The 25,537-nt window shown below is 35.2% G+C and overlaps 1 protein-coding gene across 3 annotated transcripts; it reads right to left on the bottom strand.

The window, feature by feature from the left end:
* Positions 1–1,954: 1,954 nt before the first annotated feature.
* On the bottom strand, positions 1,955–24,896 carry LOC106716171 (juvenile hormone esterase). 3 transcript variants are annotated; one of them, XM_014509634.2, is made up of 5 exons: positions 24,688–24,896; positions 11,716–11,768; positions 4,983–5,130; positions 3,015–4,270; positions 1,955–2,777 (listed from the first exon to the last, which is right to left on the bottom strand). In XM_014509634.2, the coding sequence occupies exons 2-5, from the start codon at positions 11,751–11,753 to the stop codon at positions 2,123–2,125; spliced, it is 2,097 nt and encodes a 698-aa protein (XP_014365120.2). In that variant the 5' UTR covers positions 11,754–11,768; positions 24,688–24,896; the 3' UTR covers positions 1,955–2,122. The 3 variants fall into 3 exon arrangements, with proteins under 3 accessions (XP_014365120.2, XP_014365132.2, XP_014365124.2); XM_014509646.2 differs by lacking the exon at positions 11,716–11,768; XM_014509638.2 differs by lacking the exons at positions 11,716–11,768; positions 24,688–24,896 and adding an exon at positions 7,946–7,999.
* Positions 24,897–25,537: the final 641 nt, after the last annotated feature.

Here is a 25,537-nt window from a genome sequence, read left to right as displayed (position 1 = left end):
TGTTGCAATGTGAGATCTTATATTTCCCATGTGTTAAGAAAATTTTCAATTTAATATTAAGGACCTTCTCACATTAGTTCTGGTTAATTTAATACAATTTGTGTTGTTAAAAATTCACATGTGAAGAGGGTCTTTGTCTGGTACAAGCTTATTTCTATATATTACATTTTATTGGTGTGTGTGTTTGTCGCAGATATATTTATGTATTCGTTGTTTTTATTTTTAAATATTATTTAAGTTTGGGTCGATTTGTAATTTTTACTGCATTAAAACTGGCCAAGCTTTTTGCTTTATTGTTTCCTGAATTCTAACTAAAGTCCAGCTCGTTTTGATGTAGTTATAAGACCCTTTATGTATATAGTTTGATTTTTTTTAATAGTTAAGTAGTATGTACATTATGTTTAGTGTTAACTAGCTTGATGTGTTACTGACATAAATGTAAATCTTGTATAAAAAGGTTTAAAAAAAAAGAGAACGTTAGGCCGCTTAAAAAAAAATAGAAGCGAGATGCGGCTGTAAAAGATATTTTTTGAAGGAGTCAGTGCATATTTTTAATGGCGGTTGCTGGTTTTTAAATGAAAGAAATAGAAATTGTAACACAAGAAAAAAGTGGCTTGTGATTTGAGTTTGTTTTTTTTTTTGTAAAAAAAATGGCTGTTTAAAAAAAAAAAGATTGCAACCGCCAAAATAAAAAAAAAATGTTTCCTAGTTTCAAGTGTGGGTAGAACGTCAAAACGTCAGACACGGCCTCGGCCGTAAAGGTTTTTTTTCAGCAAACAAGGAATCAAATATGAAAAAAACTTATGTGCACTAGAACGATGAAGGCGAAGGTAAAAAGGTATGAATGTTTTTATATTATTTTGAGGTAAGTGTTTACTTTCCATAATATATCTTTTCAAAAACATAAAGAAGATCATTATCATCAGCTCACTACATGTCTCCACTGAGGGGCTCGGAACCTACCTTAAGTTAAGGGTGACTAGGTCATAGTCAACCACACTGACACAGTGCGGGTTGACTTCACACATATCATTGAATTTCTTCTCAGATATGTGCAGCATCACTGATGTTTTCCTTCACAGTAAGAACATCGGATAAATGTATGTTATTAGAAAATCACATTGGTATATGGCGGGATTTGAACCCAGAACCTGCAGATTGGAAGTCAAGTGTGTAACTCCTGAGCCACCGACGCTCTTAAAGAACGAGATTCAATTTTAATAATTTTTTCCCTTTCTTCTCATTCCCCATTCATATTAATGTATTACAATTAATTAAATTGAAAGTTTGGTTGCTAATAACAAAAATCCATTAATTGATTTTTTATCTTGTCTGTCTGTCTGCTGTGTTTTCCTGGTAATCTCCGAAATTTCTGACCAACTTCAGGAAGGTAGCTTGTGTGTTGGTTACTCCCGTCATTTTTTTAATTCCACGCAAACGAATTCGCGGACTATCGCTAGTTAAATTTAAACCATGTTAAGCTAAGTAGATCAGGAAAAAATAAAACATATCTTAAATATTTTACAGGATTTATTTATTCATTATAATAATATAAAAATACACATATACTCATTATAGACTAAGCAGTTATAAGTTTGAATTAATTACAAGTGTGTAGGTTGGCTCGCAGCGGCTGTTACAAATGTGACTTGTGTACATTCGCCCGCAAACAATCAAACTATCTAAGATTTAAATACATCAAGCTGAGGACAAAGAAAAGAATTTTGTGTAAGAAATATCTAATGTATTTAAATCTTTGATCGTTAAACATATTTCCGTCATCAGTAAAATAATCGAATGTCTATTAATAATTATAGCATAAAATAATAATAATTGCAATAAAATAATAAGGCACTTAAACATCACAATTTTCTTTTTTTTTACAATTTAATTAACTAATTTAGTCACGCACTCTGATTACATTTTTTAATTACAATCGATATTTATATATTTTTTTTTTACATATTATCTTAGATTTGTGATGTTGACAACTAGAACCGTTCATTTACAACGAAAACATTTTTTTTTGCCGAAATTTACAACAATACGACTTAATATTTAAAAGGAATGTTTTTATAAATACTGTTACGACTAAATAGTACGCGTGGAGCGACCAGACGACTCACTTCTTTCCGCCGAGCGACTCGAAGAAGTTGACGAATTTGTTAACGCCTATGTTCTTGGGCAGGTCGTCCTCCGGAGGGTCGTTGGCGCGGATGACGTCCTTGGGGTGGCCGTTGCTGTTCTGCACCATTTTGATTTCATTGGAGGTCCTGGGCTTCTTGTCGTGTGTGCCGTTCACTTGACTCTCCTTTACACCATTGAGAGGCGCGGGCTCCGGCGCGTCCACGACGGTCTTCGCCGCGGCAGGCTCCGACTGGGGCTCGGGCGCGGGCTCCGGCGCGGTGGGGAGCTCCGGTACGGAAGGTTCGGGGAGAACTTCAGGCTCGGGGGTGGTCTGTTCTTGTTGCTGCGTCTCGTGCGCGGTCTGCACGAGGGTCTCGGTGGTCTCCTCTAGGACGATAGAGCCGGAGTGCTGATGCTGCACGTAGCTGACGATCTCTATGGTGGAGGGCGAGGTGGTCGTCTGGTCGGGCAGGTTCCAGATCTTGAAGTGCTTGCTGTAGAGGTCGTCCCAGAAGGCCATCTTGTCGTCGGGGCCGTCGAGCAGCGTCAGCTCGGAGGCGAGGCGTAGACAGGGCAGGCCCTCGCCCGCGCCCTCAGACACCGGCTGCCATCGAACCGTCAGGTAGTGGCTCTCGTCCGGTGTGGGGTTGCTGCAAACAATATTATCATGATAAATAAATATTATTCACTCGTTTGAATTTATTGTCTACAATTATTGGTTACAATAGATTGTTGCTTTACACAGAGAAAGTTATATTATTTAAGTGCTTACTTGCATCAGTGTAACAAAGTGATAGTGTCAATATTACAGATGTAACTGTTGTGTAATGGGATCGCGACAACCAAAATATGAGGCTTAACTTTCAAACATTACAACTCAAACTCACCCGACTTTTGCGAAATTCGTCCAGAGTCTGACCATCCTCTCTCGCATCTTGATATCCTGCGGCGTGGGCTCCACGTCCCGCAGCAGCTCCATCGTGAACAAGTAGCCCAGCTCGTCCTCGTGCAGCGCCCCTTGCAGCTCCTCCTCCAGATTGGGGAACAATTTCTTCGACACGTTGAGTTCGCCGACGTAATCGAATCTGTAGTAGTATATAGGTCGGTTGGTCGCCTTCACGAGGTACTGCACGTATCTGTGCGTGTCCACGTTGATGAGGAGGTCGGAGAGCAGCTGTGCGCGGCCGAGGCGAGAGTTCCCGCTCAGGTAGAGCTGCTGCAGGCGCTGTGCGGCCGCGACCGCCTCGGGCCCGTCGCGCGCCAGCCCCAGCTCGGCCGGCAGACACTCCTGCAGCTCCTCCGCGCCCCCCTCCGTGAACTCCAGCGCCGTGCTGCCGATCATGACGGGCACCTGCGCCACGCGCCCCGACGTCAGAAGATCGATGAAGGGCTCCGTGAGCGCCGCCTCCACGCCCGGGAACTCTCGCTCCACGACCGGCCCGAACTTTGTCGCACGTTTCTGCATGAATTCCTTTTCGACGTCCTGCGAGGCGATCTCCACGAGGTCCTTGACGGGCGTCGTGGTCAAGAACTCGAGGATGCCGTCGACGTCCTCCGCGTCGCAGCCGAGCGAGCGCGCCAGCTGCCGCGCGTTGTGCAGCGGGTCGCTCTGGAAGGCCCAGCTGTGGAGGGCGGTGCCCGACTGGATGACGGCCTTGTCTATCAGGTTCTTAGTGAGGGGGCTGGCGGTGAGCAGCGAGGTGGCGACTCCGCCCGCGCTCTCGCCGAACACGGTCAGGTTCGCGGGGTCGCCGCCGAAGCCTTGAACGTTGTCCCGGAGCCAGCGCAGCGCCTGCGCCATGTCCTTGAGGCCGGCGTTGCCGGGCACCTCCGCCGTGTGCAGGCAGAGGAAGCCGAGCGGGCCCAGCCTGTAGTTGATGGTGACCACGACGACGTCCTTCTCTACCAAGTAGTCGGGGCCGTACAGGGAGGTGTTGCCGGAGCCGAAGGAGAATCCGCCGCCGTGTATGAAGACCATGACGGGCAGGGGCGGTCCCTCGAGGCGCGGCGTGTACACGTTGAGGAAGAGGCAGTTCTCGTCGCCGAGGTACTGGTGGCCGGCCATGCGGTCCAGCTGCGCGCTCACATTGCCCTCCGCGGTGGCGTCGCGCACATCCTCCCAAGGCTCCGGGGGCTGCGGAGCCTGCAACGTGTAAGTGTACATAATTATATCAGGTAACTTTGGTTCTTATTTGTGACAATTATAAAATCCACGACACCAGTTCTGGCGATCTTTCTATATTCAATTCCTTTAAAGTAATTGTGCTTCTTTTTACAAGATTTATGACGACTTGAGATTGACATGCTCATAAATAGAGTTTGGAAAATCCTAAAATAAACTATGTATGAAATTTGCTATCTCTAACAATTGTAGCCGCAATATCCTGGTAAGTTTGTGTAAAGTGAGATAGCGGCGGCGTGTCTGTAAACAACTTAATACCGCAATGCCGATGATAAAGCGACCACAACTCGCAGCATCATATCAAACATTTTTACTATGCTATCCCTGTATATCTTACAAGTTCTATTTGGTCGCGTCTTGAGACATACACACAATCTAATTACTTTATGTACATTCTAATATTCATATACCTAACTATAATACGAGTGTTATATCAAATTACGAAGACATAGACTAGACATAAACTAAACGAATCGGTAATTATTACTTTTTACAGGTCATATTAAAATTTATCCAAACTTTTTCTACAATACTACATATTCATGTTTTGTTCAAAAGCCATTCAGTAAGAAAATATACCTATAATAAATACATTCTAATATTCATAGGATTAACCAATAATTATGATAGACATAAGATAACGTTTACATAGATAATGTTTAGATAGTCTTACTTTAAACCTTAGCGAGCCTAGGGGTGGTTTCGCGTAGGGGATTCCCTGGAAGCTGTAGTAGGCCTTGCCTGAGGGCGCGTTAGCGATGCGACCCTGCAGCGCTCCCTGCGCCACCCTTACTATTGGTGCCTCACTCATTCTGCCGCCACTGGAACATAACAAACACAAGTTATGACGAGTTTATCATCGACTTAACAGTATTATGTGGAAATATTACGTATTAGAACAAGCTATTTATAGTTATACGTAACGAAAAGACAAAATGCAGATGCGTCACGATGTGTTAAGACCACAGGTGGGCACAGTTAATCGAAATGTTAACTTCGTTAATCGTTAATTCGTTAATTAAAAATTTAACTTCGTTAATCGTTAAAGCGTTAAATTCTCGAAAATTTAACGCAAGTTAAAGTTAATCGTTAACAGTTAACCATACCAAAATTATCCATACTACTTTAACACTTATGGTGGTGACACTTGTTTAAAATATTAATTTGTTTATTTTAATTATGAACATTAATTTTTGTAATTTTAAAATTATTTTTTATTAATATAAAAATTAATCTTAATTCTATAAGACATTAGTATTGGAGACAAGTATGAATGCATTATAGTATATTTCATTACGAGTGCGGAAAGCCTGTCATTGCAAAGTGTTCCGACAAATGTCTACCCGAGCCGAAGCGCAGCCGAAGGTGAGGGTTGACAGTTGGCACAAGTTGTAATGACAGTTCCGCACGTGTACTAAACAACTATTTTTAATACAGTTGCGAAAAAATGAAGCAATTTAATATAATAATAAAAACACAATAAACTCAACTAACTAAAATGTTTGGAAAATGGCGCCAACCGTAAAAGAATACAAATAGAGATTTTTTTTGTTTTCTTCACCCATTCTGGGTAGGCAAGGGGAACTATGCCCAAACAGCGAAGTCTTCGGTAGATTATTTTTATTGAAATGAAAATGAAATTTAATAAAATAATAATTAATAATAAGAAAATAATAATAATAATTAAAAGTGGCGTATTGCAGGGACGAAGAGCGTTCGGAATGTGGGCTATTACATACTCGTGATTTTATAGACTCGTTATGAAATATACTATCTCGAATCTTCTTTTGATTTTGTCCTGTTGGTCACGTCTTTCCCGGACGCTCTGATGCATCACACTTGCACCCGAACTTCACATATATCAATTATCAACTCGTTGGTTCACCATTCGAGTCGCCGACAGTCGCGAGCGTGGCGTGGCACCTAATTTAAACAAAATGACAGCACGTCTCCAAGTTTCTAATTTAACGATTAACGGACTTTTATTAACGGAAGTTGAGTTTAACGGAAGTTAACAAAAGCGTTAACACTTTTTGAAGTTAACTTAAAAGTTAATCCGTTAAGCAAAATGTTAACTTCGTTAATTAACGATTAACGAATTAACGAGTTAATGCCCAGCTCTGGTTAAGACTATAAAAGTTTTAAGTCCCCAGCACATTTTCATCACCGCAGAAGCAAAGCCTGTATTCTTAGCACTGTCATACTTTGTCGAAGGCAACATACTCAAGACTTTACGACGTCGAATGCTGCATTCAGATTTGTATGGTTACTTAACTGAGCCATATGTTTAATACCAAAACATTTTCTAACAACAATTTTATGTTCATTACTTGTGTTTGTGTTAAAATATAGTTTCGAAGGCTTTCTACAGATTGTTGCAGTTCAGTTCAATGGTGTGTGCATATTAATAAATATGGCGTGAAATTACGATAAGCGGCTTGCGTAACGCGTCGCGTATTGATTCCAGAAACTATACAACACAATACTGCAACGAGATCTACTCATAGTTACTGCAGCTTTAAGTATCGATAAATTACAATTATCTCCTACACCTAAGGATCGTTAATTTATCGTTACGAGAGGCCCTTAGTGATGACTTAGTAAACTGTTGCAGCGTTGCATATTATAAATGCGTATGTTTGAATACATTGATGGATGTTTGTTTGAAGGTATCTTCAGAACGTTTCGATGGATCTGGATGAAATTTGGCATAGATGTAGATCTGGAGGAGGTATAGGCTTCTTATGTTTTTTTAACTTCGCGCGGACGGAATCGCCGGCGTCAACTAGTATAAATCAGAAACTTTTAGTTGGAATAAATATTATCCTCGATACAATTTCACAGCAGATTATTGTAATGTTAGTATATAATATACTTAATATGATAATACATAAAAAAACGTATAATTCTGGGAATTTAATGACAACTCTTGTCAATAACTAGGCCTAGAAAATACCGTAACTATCATTTTATATCTCTATACTTATCTATAAATATTTATCTACATATATCTTTTTAAAGTTATCAAGTTTTTAAATCCCGAATAAGTTTAAGTAACAGGAAACTGAAAAGCACATTCTCTTGGCTAATAAAATACGTATCTTGTGCCAAAATGTTATGTAAGTTGGCGTTTTAGGTCAATGCTTAAATTCTCCTTACATTTTTATATTTCTCCTCTCATTTGATATATGGTAACTGGGAAAAGGAAGCACGTAGACATGTTTTGTGCCAAATTGCAGTTTTCTAAAAATTGTGGTTAACGTCCAAGGTAATTTAAAATTGAACTTATTTAAGTTAGTTAGTTATATAAGTTATACACAAAGTTCAATATTGTGTAAAAGTAAGCTATGTCAACGTCGGTTTATTAAATAAAAAATTACGTTAATTGTTACGGTTTACGTGTTTTTTTAGATCCTTTATTTATGTTAACTTGTAACACGACAATACGAAGTTAAATATAACAGCCTAGATAAATATTAATACCTTTATTTTAGTTAATTTTAATTATTATCAATTAATTAACTTTCATTATTTAACGTACAATTTAGTTTCAAGTAATAAACAGTTTTCAATAAAACTGTTTGAAAACATTGATCTTTGGATGTTCAAAAAGTGGGATATGTACTAGTGACTTACCGATACACTGCCTAATCCCAGTACCACTGTACCACGTCAGGGAACCGATACACTTAGAGACAAACTACAGGCCTCGAGTGCCACACACATATCACTACGATAAGATTACCTGATATAAGATGTTTCGCAACAACACATATAAATTTTATTTGTGTTAAAAATAACATTGATATATGAAAAAAATACGTTTAATTACGTAATATTAAATCCAAATAAATCCAACTTTATAAGATACTAGCTGTGCCCGCGACTTCGTTTGCACGGAATTAAAAACAAACTTAATAAGTAGCCTATGTATTCTACCAGACTAAGTTCTCACATCTGTGTCTAATTTCATCAAGATCCGTTGAGAAGTTCCGGAGATACCTTCAAACAAACATCCATCTAAACATTCGTATTTATAATATTAATATAGTAAGAAGTAAGATTTATGGTATTTATTTGCTAGTTGTAATAATAATAATATTGTATTGTGAAAATGTATCAACATTGTTGTTAAAACTTGTTGCGACAGACGGACAGAATAGCAGTTCTAGTGTTCACTTGTATTACAAGATAGCGTATCTCATTTGTACTTCACGATGACTTATCAGTTGAAAATATTTTTTTCAATCCATTTTTTACGTTATCATTTTCACATGTGAAGATGTTGATTGTAGTAATAAAAAAATCGTAGTATCGGTGTTTTTATAAACACTTACGAATAGCTTCAAACATTTTAGTCTGAAATTAGACGTAACATAGTTTTTGAATCCCATATTTTTTTTTCAAAATATAATTCTAATTTTGTAAGTTTAAACTATTTTGTTTGTGATATTAAACTATTAAATAAAATTTGTGGACATTCTCATCAATTGTATATGTCCACAAAACAGCAACATATTAGAAATATGATGTAAGCAGTGTGAAATACCGCATTGTGTGTACAGTACCTACATGCCAAACTAATCGTAGGTTTCCACTGCCCAAAGCACAATTACAAAACACAGATAATTATTTTGTAAGCGTGTTTAGGCAGTAAATACTGTCGTAAATGCGAAGTGCACTAGTCGCGTACTTTACTTGTATTGAACTTGATCTGGTGTTGTTGCGAACTGAATACCAATTTAGTTGTTTTGTTCACTCGCCGGTCTCCCCCGCCGCCAAAGCATTTATTACTACTAGTTGCCCTAAACTATTTTAGTGTTATTGTCTGAGAATTTACGTGTAATGTTATTCAAGCTTTTTATTAACGCTTAAATGTATAATAAATGCACCCATAAAGCAAGTATTATTTATTTTCATCAAAATTTATTAATGTAGAAAATCATATTCTTACCGAAATCGTGTTTTTTTATAACTAAAAACATCGACACAGTTAGATTGTAGACACTTTCTCTGCGAACAGCGTCGTCTGGCGCCATCTTTGAATTTTAATTGGTATACATTTAAATTTCTTGTCAGATCTTCATTGAAAGTGTCCAAAAAATCTGTCCACACATTGCTCTCATGATTCCGCACGAAATTTGATATCTTCTTATTAACCGGCTTCTTCCCTAAAGTTAAGAGACGAGATTCTCTAGCTAGAAGATATCTGAGTGCAGTTCTTTTCAAAATAATCAATTCTTCTAGATTTCTAGCCATAAAAACACAGCACTACCGAATTTAATTTTTAAATTAAAAACAACACCAACACTACACCGTCCATGCTTTAGTAATATGTATAACAAATTGTTCTCCGTTCTTATGTAAACATGATCAATTACCACGTTTTTAGATCGTGACATATTATGTAGTGTTAGTTTGACTACTCGTCATAGTATAGGCCTCTTTTTTCATATCATTATGACGTCATTGGAAGTTAATTTACACCACGCGAAATTGTAACCGTTTTTTTTCTATGGGCCTACTTAGTAATTTGAAAACTATATCATCATAAGTAAACAATAGTAAGGTAAATGAGAGCAGGTTCAAGGTGGGCCGCGTATCTCTTACATAATGAATTTAAGACATGACGACGCATGTTACGTACGAACTTGTGTCATTCATAAGCAAACTGTCTTAGATGTCGCTTTAGATACTATCGTGATAAGATTTCTGTCGAATATATTAGTTAAGCCTGATTAACTTTTTACACAAAGATGTATTTATATATTATAGCTGTCACCCGCGATTTCATCCGCGGAGAATTTAAAGAAAAATTAAAAAATATGCCTATGTGTTTTTCCATACTATGTTCTACATTTCTACCATATTTCATCAAGATCCATAGGCCGTTCCGGAGATACTGACTAACAAACATCCATCCAAATATTCGCATTATAATATTAGTATTTTTTTGCTAGTACCAATATTCTATGGCTATTGGGACACACTGTATGTTGACAACACACATTCTATGACAATGTGTCAGACTGATTCACGCTGTCAGTTTTGACCGCAAATGAGTAAGGCGATTACTAATTTTGGCGCGACGCCGACACTAAGGAATTGATAATGTTTGTAGAATTGATAGGAACAATCATTAAATATTAACGATTAAAGAATTCGCTTATCATTACGTTAACATTATTGTTACTTCCTGTAATGATTATTTGAAATCCTAATCTCTTGAAAGAATTTAAAGTCTGGGAATCCACTGTCAAAACTGTAAAACATATTGTCATCTCTTTTTATCTTTGTAAAAACACAACAAATTATTACCTTCGTTCTTGTATTACGGCAGTGTAAACCAACTTTAGTACTTACAATACAAGCTAATCGTAATTTTACTATTTGTTTCTAGTACGATAAGAGTTGTACATGATTACAACGATCGCGTTTTAAATTTAAATATTTTATAATATTAATTTCTTCAAATTTATTAAATGCCATTCTGCTATATGATCTGTAGTCGAAAATATTGACTATACTTTGGCCAAAATATTGTATAAATTTTTTACAAAATAATGTTAAATTTCTATTTCTGTACATAGCGTTAAGACAGACACACGCACATAGATTAAAAATAATTGAGCAAATATTAGACAATAGGCGCCCGGAGGTACAACCTTCAATGTGCCATTGTCAAATGTTTGTCAAATGTAATCTACATATTTGAGCGATGTCTGCCGAATTGGGAGGATGTTTAGCGCTCCACGGGCCTACTAATGGCGCGAATTATACATACAATAGATGAATAATAGTACTATATTATTACGAACGTCACGACTATTTATTATTACTATTAAAGTCACTAATATTATAAGTAGTCGTGTTATAAATTTAAAAACTTGATTCTTACCAATAGATTCATTATTAATTGGCCACACAAATGTTCAAGTGATTTTTTTTTTAAATACAAAGATATATATTTTTTTGTTTACTACAAACTGAAATGGACGTGATCGAAGTTACCGGAATATCCTAATTATACAGTCAAATAAATCATGGCTAACTGAGTATAAACACAAAATTGACTTCCTTGACACTAGTAGGATAAGTCAGCACTGAACGTGTTAAGGGCCGGTGTTACGGTAGGACGCGCTTGGACGACCGACCAGGGCGTAGGACTGATACGAATTACACAGTCTCACATAACCCCTCCAAAAGCATGGTAAAAAAGATGGCACTAGAAATTTCGCCCAAGTTAAAACCGCTAATGAAGTTGTTAATAAATCATAAGCGTTTGGCAAAGCAGTTTGGTTTTCATAAATTTTTTAGTTAGTTGTACGATACTTATTATTTAGTGTTAGTTAAAGTAAGCTTTGCAGTTAGTGCTATCAAGGCGCAGCATTGAGTCACTCACTCACCGCAGGTCATCTAAAAAGTCATTCACCGCCGCTATCATTTCTCCGAGTTTATACTGCAAACATAAAACATATCAATTTATCGAGTGAAAGTTCAACAAATAGAATGTAGAAGACATTATCCATTACGACTATATTATTAAATTAACGAAAACATCGAAGATTTTTATAAAAATACTAGGTGTCGCCCGCGACTCCGTCCGCGCGCAGTTAATAAAACTTTATAAGGGTATGAAAAATATATAGTAGCCCATTCTCAGACCTACTGAATATGCTCACAAAATTTCATGAGAATCGGTCAAGCCCTTTCGGAGGAGTACCTACGGTAACGAACATTGTGACACGAGAATTTTATATATAAGATTTTCGATCCTGTTTGAAAAAGTTATAAACATTATTACTTATTTGGTTGAAATATTAGATTTCACACTACTCATGAGGGGCGAATGGGGAGTAATAGTACATCGCATATTTTATTCTGACTCCTTAAAATTTATTTCATTTTGCGGATGCTACAACTCTCAAATCATAACAAAAACGTCAAAGGGTTACTTTGTTTTACAATATTTCCTTTTAAAATTATCCTATATATGTAGTCTTACATTGATACGGCTACAATGTAACTTCCTTTGTTCTATATTATTTATACATTAATGGTTATTAGTTAATGACGTAACAGTCGGACAGTTGGGTGGTCGACAACAAATATCATTAAACTCTCATCAGACATCGTTAAACCTTCGATAACTTTCATTCCAGTACCAGTATTCCAGTACATCTTCTACTTAGTGTAATTAGAGTCGAATCTGGATAAGTGAGAGTCCTGGGATCGCGATATTTTTCTCGCTTACAGAGGTTTCTCCCTAACCCGTCTCTCACTTATGGAGGTAGTCCACCGGGACTTGACCAATGACTCTCGCTTATAAAGGTGTGTCGCTTATCCAGGTTCGACTCTATTTTATATAATCATCCTTATCTTAATATTTGAATTTAAAATTTCCGGGACATTTAAGTTAACTGCACTCACCGTGGGTTTCTGAGACCGAAATTTCCGTTTAAAACATATTGTTATATCTGTTTTCAAAGATAATGACAGGGATGACGGTATGTTTTAACAGAGATTTTGGTGTAAGGAACCCCCGGTCACTCATCTTCAGAATAAAACTCTTCAAAAGTTCATAATGATCAAGGCAACATTCCAGACTACGAACGAGTGCGAATTTTATTCAGTTTCACTGCAAGTGTCCGGATATTTACATCGTCACTTGCATATACTTTCACTAGCAACCACAGTGGAGTTGTCGACACCTTTTGGGCCGCGTCGACCGGTTTCGTATCTCACCTTAATTTAAATGAAATTCCGTTAAACAAGTGAGTTAACGATAAATGTAAATAAGATATATGCATTTCACTTATCGTAATGTTTCCGATCGCTGGCGCAGAGGTTCTCAACCTTTTGTCGATCGTTTTAGAGAAGAAATTTTCAGAATTAAAAATGTTTATCATACACATGTAAAGTCGATTTCGCTTTCCATTCCATTCCAAAAGATTTCATATGCACTGTGTGTATTGCTGTAGTGCTTCGCAAAGTTTGCTAAGCACTTGTTATGTATTTTTATATTATCTTTACAGACTTTTCAGCGAATTTCTCAGTTTTTGCGCGATGTTGTGTTGAGAGAAATGTTATCAGATATCGGTGAAGGCGCTCTGTCCGTTTGTTTATCGCTATCTGGGTGACACGGTGGATTGCAAGACTGACGTCATCTGACTCAAGATACTTGCCACATCACGAGTACTGTGTATTAGTTCAAAGAGAAATTGGATAAAATACAACGAAAATTATCTTCTGAAGACTAAAGGAAGGTTCTTGATGTGTTGTGTTGGAAATGTACCTTAACCTCTGTTGTACCTTTCACCCCCATTATATGTGTCCACAATAAATCTGCTGCAATATTATCACGACATATATAGATAATGACTTTATTATTATATTTACTCGGTAATTATAAGTTATCAGAAGAAGAAAAAATGTATTATCAACAAGTAATTAAGAACGAGTAAACTTTGAGCGTATTACAATGATAAAGGTAATTATTATTTCAATTCTTCCTTTACATGCACTTCGTATACCACGATTTATGTTGCAGTTCAAATACTTATTAAGTTTTGTATATAAAAATGATTACCAAAAATTAGTAATTTAAAAGTAAATGAAGAATCGTAACACATTCTACAAGAAAGTATGCAACAAGTATTGACAATAATACGACAGTGCTTTTATGCCTTTGCTCTTCGTACATAACGAAACGTTATTCGAAACTAATATTGTATACCGGCGTGACTATTATCGCGTTACCGCGCTCCAACCACACTAAGTTGAATCGTCGACGTTTATTCGGTCAGCAGGCAAATCAATACAAAATTTGCTTCGCCATCTTAAAAATGCAACGACTTTTTTTTAAGTAGCGAGTGACTGGCTTTGGTGAGGAAAAACAAAATGTCGGCGACGCTTACGCACGCGACGTTGTGCCCCTTTGAAATACTCTACGATATTTAATGCATAAGTCGAGCTTAGCTTAACGACTGAAATCGCTGGGTTTCGACGATTTGCGTAACCTTGTGTACGAGGGGCCTTAGTAACTTTGGTATCTGTCAGTCAGTGAGATGCAAGAGATTGGGTTTTTATTATAATTTCTTAATGCTATGATAAATGTTTAAATAATAATTCACAGACCGCGATCTGTTGATGTTAAAATTACTTTCACCGCTTACATACTGCGAATGGAATTCAACGTATTATGTTTCTTTTAAATTAAAATATTTGTTCAAAAGCTGACTGATTTCGCATTTTTTGCACTTCGATTTTTTATTCAATCTAGTAGATGTGTGGCTTTATATTTTTACGATATTTCACTTATGATAACTAGTTTTTATAATTTTTTGTGTATAAAGTGACAGTCTATTAAGCGGCCACTTGAATCCGTTAAAACAGTGACGTAACCACTGCCCATAGACATTCGTATTTGCGTTGTCTACCTTTAACCGACAGAGGGAGTGACGCAGAAAAAAAAGATATTTTCCTACTATGCTTCCCCTCTCCGCCAAATCCATCTATCCTTCCCATCTTTTTTTAAAAGGAAAGAGAAGCGGATTCAAAGTATGTCTACGGCATACACTCATCAGATTAAACACGGAATTGCTTCCACTTCACGCCTGACTTTTGTGTGGTCGTTGTATTGCACCGGGTGAAATGGCCCATTCGTGCAACAGTTGCTTGCTCTACCACTGTTGTGTTACAAAGTGTAGATCCCTGCATAATATTTCAATAACTGTTACTAATATAAACTAGAACAGCAACATTTATACTTTCGTTTCTTTTAATAAAAGCAAATTTACGCATTACAAATTACAACACATAGGCAATATTTGGACATTCTGTCTGGATATATATAGAAAAGATAAATTACTACACTTACAATACCTAATGGGTCAGAGAGAGTGCGGGAAATTCCTCGCAGATCGCAATCTCGCTTCACACTCTCAATAAACTTGAGAATGTAAAAGTTTTTTTTAAATGTAATCATACATAAAACATGAGCGGAACGGATCATTGGCCGCCAAAGTTATTGGTGAAAACCGGCTGAAACTTCCACTACGAGGTTTAAAGTGTAACCAATAGTTGTCTATTTATTATCTCACTTATAAGTAATTTCGAGACTTAATAAAATACGATGGAGCGATGTTACAACTTAGGTTTTTTATGTGATATTGTCTTGCCTATTGTCTTAGTAGCAATAAGTCGCCAAATACCAGAGGTCAGCAACCTTTTTAAGGAAAAGAATTATAATTTCATATTAATTTACATTAACTGTCCCTTTATCTAACTAATATTATAAATGCGAAATTTTAGATGGATGGATGTTTATAAGAAGTTATCTCCGGAACCGATCAACGGATCTTGATGACATTTGGCACAGATGAAGAATACAGTCTGGAAGAACACATAGTCTACTTTCTAAGTTAGTTTCTAGTCTACTAAGTTATTTTATAATTTCACGCGGACGGAATCGCGGGTGACAGCTAGTTTGCTGTAAAACAACGTATTTGTAACGTACAAATCTACTTGTCAGAAGTGTATCTCAATTGCTACAATATAAAGGGTTGTTCATCCCTGTTGACAGGCTTCCCCGCTCACGCTAACTCTATCATGTTTCTAATCCGAGTTCTCGTTACGATTACGTATTAATAAGATAAATGCTTTAATACGATACGGTTTACGTTCTCCTGTATTTGGGGAAACATAAGATGTTTATGAAACTAAAAATATTACCGCCTTTCCTTTATCCTTATCTTTACAGTCAAAAATAAAGTTTAAATTTTAAATGGGTCTCTGAAAGTTTTTAGAAAATTCAGTATTGATACAGCTTTTTAATCTTTAGGTAAAGACCAATTTTCTTTATGTACTAAATACAACCTTGTGAGGAAAATTCAGGTAGTCCAATCGATTTTTAAATCCACATTTTCAATGCCACATAAAATTATTTTCTTCTTCTTCTTCTTACGGTGCCATCTCCACGCGAAGGTCGACGATCATCAAGGGAATCTTCATTCTTGAAAACGCGGCTCTGAACAACGTACTGGTGCTTTTTCCGAACCACTGGCGTAGGTTTTTTAGCCAGGAAATCCTTCTTCGTCCAACACATCGCCTTCCCTGAATCTTAGACGATGAGCTGTTCATATATTCTGTTTTTCTTTATATGGTCTAAATATTCCAGCTTCCCTTTCTTCACTGTATATACTAGTAGTATCTCTAGTAGTCAAATTATTTTACAATTGCACTATTATATAACAAAACAAACGCTTCTTTCCTGTTTACACCACATAAAAACAGTCTGATTTATTAAAAGGGTCAATATGTTTTAAATTTTGTATATGAATTATATTTTTTTACAGTAATCCATATCATATTAGTTATAGTATTTGTAGTCTAAATGTTAATTGATTAGTTTTCTACTTGCATAAATCAACATAGACCATATAACAACTTTAAAAGGAAACATAGAAGTTTTAGTTACTCTGTGGAGTATGACGTCATTCAAACGTCACTAGACATATCTGTCGTCACAATATGTTCGTAGAACAATCGCATATCGTGCTATTATCTAAGTACACCGGCGAAGACATCCGTCCTTGTAAAAGAAATGTGCAAATAAAAATGCTAGCCTTGTATGTTTAATGTACAATATAGTTTTGTAGTGGTCATACATTCAAGATATCCTAGAAATAAAATATCAAGGCAGGAATTTCCGTTGGTTTCTGAGACCTAAATCTCTATATATGTATATATATTCTCTCTATATTGTCATCCCTGTCATTATTTTTCACAAAACAGAGATAATATTATTTAAATGGATTTCAGAAATCCACTATTAATCAAGTTTTTAAATTGATCCAAATAATGTGATTTTTTTACCAAATATATCGTAGCATTTGGTGTTAAGTCGACTAAAAAAGATTTTTTTTTTACGGCAACCAGATGTTATACGGTACAGAATACACAAAATTACAAATCAAAGAAAGTGGTCCGGTACGCCAATGGCCAACGAGGTGGTCAATTAATGTGTAAAACTGTCCGTGTATTACTTTCGAGTTTATACAAAGAAATGGAGAATGACTCTAAAATTAAATATTTTAGTAACAATAAAATGGTAATTTTGAGTGCGATCGCTTCTATACTTTCACTGGATACTGTGAGACATAAATTATTGTAAGCTTTTATTACTTACGTCCTGGGAACACTCAATGCATTGTTTACGAGAAAGTGTGTACTGTTTTATCTGCAAGTCAGTGAACGTCTCTTAATGACGACCAGATGGGAGCATATTAATTATGACAGTCGCCAAAGTGGAATGGTTTGACGCTGAGTCATACCAGACCGAAACACACTTGTATGTGGATGTCTTATGGTAAATATAAGAGTATACGATATAGTAACGTCGTCTCGAACCAACGTTCGACTGACTCAAACTAAAGAAATGGAAAGTGTATAACGCTTTCAAAGCGGAATTGTTGCATTTCAATAATACAAATTACTTCCACTATTTAAAGGCTAGGTTAGTTTATTTTTTTTTTTAGTCTAAGTAAATATGAGTCGCAAATGTATAAAGAAATCTAGCTGTCGAATGTGATTTCGTTCGCGCATGATCTATACCAGATAACGTGAGATTAATGCAGCCGTTCTGGAGATACCTTCAAACAAACGTCCATCTATCTAAACATTCGCATTTATAATATTAGTAAAATTACATTTAAGTGCTGTAACTGTAATTTTCTAAGTAAAATAAAAAAATCAAACGTATGACTTCACATAGTGTTTTGTTTAACATAAACTTTATCTGTGTAAAAATTCGTGAAGGACACGCCTCCATGAATACCGCTTACTTACGGTGGATTTCTAGAAACAAAATCGCCGTTATCTCTGTTTTGTCAAAGATAATGTCAGGGATGACGATATGTGTTATACAGAGAATTTGGTCTCAGAAACCTACGGTTAATTATTTGTTTAAATTGTGTTCTATAATAACTGTGCCCAATATCTTCTACTTTATTGTGTTTAATTAACGGTTTGTATAACCACGCTATGCTACTTTGTAGTAGGACTTGTAAATTTTGTTTTAAAAATTTGTTAATTTCTATGGCAATAAAAAGTTTTATATTATTATTATTAATTTTTATATACTTAAATTTAATACTAAATTGCAAACTTTATGTTCGTGTCTACAATATTTATCTAAAGCCGAGGTTCTACCAACCGCATAGCATTTAATTTTATTATTACAATATAAAGAAAAAAAAATTAGCCTGCAAAAATTTCGCTAGTAACATTATTTTTATAGCACAAAAATAAATTTTAAGGTCTACGAGAACCTGTTGTGCAATGCATGTCCACCTTGAGCCGTCCATTCTTCAATAAAGCGTTGTTTTTACGAGTGGTGTTGCACGTCAGGAGTGGCTGACAATGGTTGCGTGTTACCATATTTAAAAACAATCGGAGGAAGGCGGTATGGCCCGTGACTCAAATTACTGACTTGTCTTGTCAGTTGTCAGTATGTTTAGCATCATTCCTGCTAATACATTTCTATATGAATCCTTAGTTAAAAACATTCCGTTGACCCGGATTCGATTTTTGGCGCTAATTTTGTAATGTCAATTGGCACAGATGACTTATATGGAACATCATGGACTGAAAAAGAAGGTTCGTGATTTGTTGTGTGGGTGGTATTATTGTTTAATATTACTTAATATATTAGTTAGGAATCCTTAACGTTATTTTGTGAAATTGCTAATTAATAAACTAAAGCAAAGTCAACGACTTCCGTTGTATTGTTATCGGTTTATATTAATAGAAACTATGCTATAAATATATGTTTGTTTTGTAACTGATTCTGGATGAAGTCTGGCGAATGAAACTAAATATATACTGCACTATATAAAGAGTTTAATTGATAATATTGAATGCTTTATCGCTATCATCAAAGTGATTAACAAACTTTAGACGCCTCTTCTAAGTAACGGTTTTTACTTGACGGAAACATTAACACTAACTACGAAGGTTTATTACAATATGTGAGGTAAAATGTATACAATATCCAACTAAAATATTCAAAGAGCATAGTATTCAAGGGTAGTCACGTTGGTAAAGTCGATATGAAAATCAATGACTCACATATGTATGTATCGATTCAATGAATTAATTTTGTTTGAACTGATGATTTCGTACATATGTGGGTAGGAAATAAACGTCCTCGACTGTACAATTTTATTTACGCGGTGGTTAGTGTGAGTCATGGCGGGTGAGATGCAACAGTAAGGGCAAGGCGAGTACATTCGTCCTTTGAAGGAAGCAAGGTTGAGGGCCTGAGAGGCTTCACCTTGTCGAGGGCACGCACGATCGATACCTCCTTGACACTTAGCCAATTTCTTAGCGGGTAAAATATTTACATTAAATCTAGACAACACATCGGCTAGATAATATTATAAATGCGAATGTTTGGATGGATGGATCTTTGTTTGAAGGTATATTCAGACCGACTGAATGGAACTTGATGAAATTTGGCACAGATGTAGAACATAGTCTGGAAGGCTATTACATAGGCTATTTTTTTTTTAAACTCCGCGCGGACAGATTCGTGGTCAAAAGTATTTAAACATAATTAAGTAATAATACCCCTAATAGAAGTCTAAACTTATTATCGTTAACGTTATCATCAGCTCACTATACGTCCCCACTGAGAGGCTCGGAGTCTACCCTAAGTTAGGGGTGACTCGGCCATAGTCAACCACGCTGGCTCAGTGCTGCTTGACTTCATAAATATCTTTGATACAAGAGTTATGTAGACAGGTAAATTTGTTTTGCATATTTCAAGTCCAGTTCACTGTCACACATTTTTCACAGAGACGTTATGTAAATATAAGTTATTCACACGGTTATTATTAATTTAATCAGTATTGTTATACTGCCTATTCTAATGATGATGAAAAGTGGAAAGTCGTGTTAGCTCTGGATATAGATCATCATCATCAACAGACTTTATCTGCCCACAGCTGGGCATAGTCCTATCCCAATGCCTTCCACTGTACGCGGTCCTCCGCCTCCCGCATCCAACGACTACCCACCGTACGAACTATGTCGTCGGTTGAACTAAGTGGACGAGTACTTAGTTGCAATTCAATTAAGCCAATAACAAGCAAGATAAATTTCTTTCACCAATACCAATTGCCAATAACAAACATTTGTATATTTATACCAAACCAATGTTGCAAGACCCAACTTTTATGATATGCATCAAGACGTTTATCGTTTAACTTTTGTTTAACAAGACTAAGTTTTTAGTTAAACTTATTTAAGTATTGTAATACAATTGTTTGGTTGCAAAAGTTATAAACACGACTAACAGGAAAAATATATAGTCTTGTTTTAATAACCAATACTTAACAGGAAAATGGGGAATAGATTAACACAGTACATATACAACATGTTATATAACTATTGAACATATTATAACAACAATACTGTTTATAGCAGAAGAAAATTTAAAAAGTACTAATAGTCAAATAAACAGATCGTTAATATAGCTATTTTTACAAAATAGAATTTTCAATATTATTTTCGTTAAATTAAACTGCGAAAAAAAACAACAGACAAACGAAATCTAAAAAAATCTTAATTTTTTAATTTACTTTCAAATTAAGACAGATATAAATTAATAGTTAATTTAATTTAAAAATTATAATTATTTACGTTGAAACCATGGATCCCAAAATAATATGGCGGAGAGTGTATCAAAAACAATGTAACTTATTTGATTTGTCAAGTGTATGTAACTACAAAAAAGGCAAAACTTTAATGTTTTTATAACCTCGTGCAGCGAACCTACGTGAGTGGGATAAAGCCAGGAAGATGATGACGTGTATTTAACTACATTTAATACAAAAACTTAGCATTTCGTCATTTACATGAATCATAGCAACATTGAATAAGTCAGCCTTTTTATATATTTACAATTTTAGAATAACTGATACGGTAATAAAACAAATAATTTTGCATCATGAGATTCTACTGGTCCAATAACTTGGGGAACGTGGAAAATTTTCCTACTACCATAGTCCTTCAAGTCATACGGACACTTTGTTTCAAACGTTCGGCTCTTTGTAAGCAATTTCTATAAAGTTATTTCAAAGTTTCGTAACTCTGTCAAATTTTTCCAGTCACATAATAAGAAAACTAACCGAAACCAAAATCAAGTTTTTCAGATAGGTTCACTACGCATAAGCAAACCTGCGTTCCGTTTACACTATATTTTTGTGCCTTAATGTCATTCAAAGTTAACACGCATAAGAATGGTACGAAAGTGAACTTACTATTTGTGGAGAGGCAGACCTTGAGATAAGTAAATGCGGCGGAGATCGCTCTGCGTTACTGCCGGCGATTTATCACCGCGATGACGTCACAGTGGGAACAACAGTCTGCGCATTCATATTGGTACAGACTATACAAAAATACGACTTCAAAAATAAGTTATAAATAGGTAAAGGAGTTCTAACCTAACCAGCCCTCTTATTATCCTTGAAAAAAGAAAGAGAACACTATGTTTTAATACATGTGTTTCGACAGTGATATTAAGTTAAAGACGACATAGTAAAAAAACTGACGTGTCTGTGTTTCAAGGACGTCTAGTCTGGACTAATATAATTCCTCTAGCCGACAAACGTGGGAGGAATGCTGAATGCTACAAATTTAACTTAAAGGGCCCTACATTCGTCCTGTATGTATAATATGATCGAAAGATAATATTGGATTGGTATAACGCATACGATATAAACGATTGCATTAAAGTGTAGACACTCCGGCAAATATTTTTCATTGATTAACGTACATATTGGTTTTCAAATCGGTGCAATACTTTCGGAGCCTATTCAATGCAAACAAACATTTATTTTTCTTCTTTATAATATTAGTATAGAAGTATAGATAAATTGATGAATAAATACTATTGCGAAAATATAAAAAAAAACAAATAAAATTAATACGAAAATGTTATCAGACAGTATGGTTTCTAATTGCCACATTTACTGTCTGTGTATAAATTAAAAATTTACACTAAAATTCCATAAAATTCAAATAATTACTACATTCTGTTGTCAACTTCCCGCGCGCTATTCTTCTACTATTTTTTCACCTATCTTTTTCTTTTACAAAAAGCAAAGGTCTTGGTGGCCAGTATGCCACCTCTTTGGCAGAACGCAAACTCCTTGTCTGCAAAAGAGATGGGGTAGATAATTCTTCACTCAACAGTCTGTATGTTTTGATTATACTTAAGCGAAATCTGCTTTTTTATTGTTCAACATAAGAAGGTAAGTTACATGACATGACATGCAAATACATAAAATGACATCCATATTATTTCTCATGATCATCATCTCATGATACATTCGAAATATGTATGATTATTAAATAATTCAATGAAACACTTACTTTATCTTTCTTCTTAATAACTTTATAAATGCAAAAGTTTAGATGAATGGATATTACAGGTTATTTCAATATATGGATTTAGATGAAATTTGGCTCCGAGATAGGTCATAGTCTAGTAGGTTTTTTCAAATCCGTGCAATACATATGGCAATATTAGCACATTTTCCAACTCTTGTGGGCCCGGTTGAAGTCATATAATATTAATCTTATTTGTAGTATGTAGCAATCACATTTCAATGGCGGATCTCATCAAATATTCGCCTGTTTTTATATACTTAAAATATTATAACATAATATTTAAACTTAAGAAAACAATTGTACAAAAAAGATTTTTTTTTGTGTGTAATGTATTTCGTCCGTAGAATTAATTGAACATACGACTATCTATTGGTAGGTTAGCCGCTGTACCAGCAGTACTATCCGAGCGTCAATTTTTATTGTTGCCCCCTACTGTTGGAAAATGTTGCATGAATGCGTGATAGTGACTCGCGAACAAAACTACAGTGTAGATGGTGCAATGACCTAGGCGTCGGACGATGTCAAGGTCATATTATAGACTTCATGAATTATCCCATACGCACCCATACATGCCGAAACAAATAAAAAGCAGCTATCCTTATCATCTTAATAAAGGGATAGAAGATTTTTTTGGACTTTAATGCTTTTAACGTCAACTCATAGAGCCGATCGAAATTATCTTTACCTAAACATAACATCGATAAACTGTTAACTAATTATTTAATTACGCAAGTCAATATTATCTTATCTTATCCCTAAAAGTCTGTATGTCTTTTTAACGACAACTTAATAAGAAAAACGTTTAGGTTAACTCAACATTCGTCTCTCTCATACAACTTCAAAATACTGTAATAACAATATAATTTTTGTACATTTATTTTTAAGGTCTATAACCGTAATATGTAAGATTGTTTTAATAACCGTATTTAAGCATGTTTTTTCAGCAGGATTCACTTTTATCAAGAATGTCGGTCAAGTGGAGTCACAAAACGAGTTTGAACAAGGCGCCATAGTTGCGAGAATTTCAAACAAACGTAAAACTATATCTGGAGTAAAATATTTCATTTAATGTATAAATAATAATAATTAGGAGAATTGATTGTTACGAATACAAACAATTGAATCCTGAATTCATTTTATTTTTTTTTATCGAAAATAAGTTATATAAACGAGTAACTTAGGCTGTATATTTTTTTTGTTTTGTCTATTTATGCACCCTTTTGAAGCTATAGCTTGTGGCAAATTAAGTTTAAATACTTATTTACAAAAAACAAAACAGGCACTTGGTCAAATCGAACTTACCTTCTTGAATAATATACGACAAAATAGGTACAATGACAGACAACGAATTTAAATTTATCTAATTTGATTTTTAGGAACATTCCGTATTGTATATTAAATTGTCTATCTTTGTCACAACAATATTGTGTGAATAAAGACAACGTTATGTGCTGCTGTGCAATAACGTAAAAATATATCCGTAAGACGTACACTACACCTTGATTAACTAGTTTTAAAGTTTACTACATAATATTGTATCTCAATAAAGTTAACAAAAACTAAAACTACCTACCTAATGCATATTAATTTATGGCATAAATAAACTGAAATAATTTAAATAGCAATAAAATTATAAATGTAATTTTTATATATTAACTGTGGTATGAAACGTAGCAAATATAGATTTATTATTCGTGACCGGATTCACAAGACGCATTTATAATAAGTTAAGCAAACAATGATGGACTAAAATCAAAAACTTGAAAATAAAAAACAAAAGCATCAAAGCAAACCTGTTTGTAAAAATTTCACGATTTCGCGCGGCCGGCAATGCAACTTTTTTATTATTCATTCAACACGTAAGGGCACTATAATGTTATTCTAGACTAATTACAATAATTACAAAAATTTACGCCACTCACCTGTACGTAATTCGATGACACAAATTTACTAATCTCTGTTTAAATTCACAGCAATTTGAACACACAATTCGCTAGCGCACTCGTGACCTAGCGGGCATTAGCACTCGCAGTGCAGCCAACCAATGAACCGATCTTGGATTGGAGATTGGATTACCAATGTTGGTGCCGGTGGCCGGTGCCTTCCAGCGCCAAAAAGATATTGTGATTGTGATGGTTGTTGGTAAAATGTTGGTATGTTGTAAAGTGTTGCACTATGCACTATGTTGATATAGCATTAATTTTTAATTAATATTTTCTGGCCTTTGATATAGCAATTTCGAAAGTGCTGCCTGCAAAAGAGATTAAAATTTTTTCCATACCAATTCTAAAAATCTTTTATATAAAAGTTGTAACTTGCATTACTAAAAAATTAAAACACCTTAAAAAAATTGTCGATCTATAGAGGAACACAATGTTAATTTAATTTAATTAAATTTCATCAAGATCCGATGAGTCGTTCCGGAGATACCTTCAAACAAATATCCATCCATCTAAGGTTTAGATTCTAAACATTCGCATTTATAATACTAGTAAGCACAGGTGGGCACAGTTAATCGAAAAGTTAACTTCGTTAATCGTTAATTCGTTAATTAAAAAATTAACTTCGTTAATCGTTAAAGCGTTAAATTCTCGAAAATTTAACGCAAGTTAAAGTTAATCGTTAACAGTTAACCATACCAAAATTTTACATGCTAATTTCACACTTTTGTGGCGACACTTGTTTAAAATAGTAATTTGACTATATATTCTATAACACATTAGTATTAGAGACAAGAGACATAGTATTAGAGCATTATAGTATATTTAATTA

Source organism: Papilio machaon, chromosome 19 (genome assembly GCF_912999745.1).
Source record: "Papilio machaon chromosome 19, ilPapMach1.1, whole genome shotgun sequence".
Taxonomy (NCBI): domain Eukaryota; kingdom Metazoa; phylum Arthropoda; class Insecta; order Lepidoptera; family Papilionidae; genus Papilio; species Papilio machaon.
Note: the sequence above shows the minus strand (reverse complement) of the source record. Positions and strands in the feature narration are given on the sequence as shown.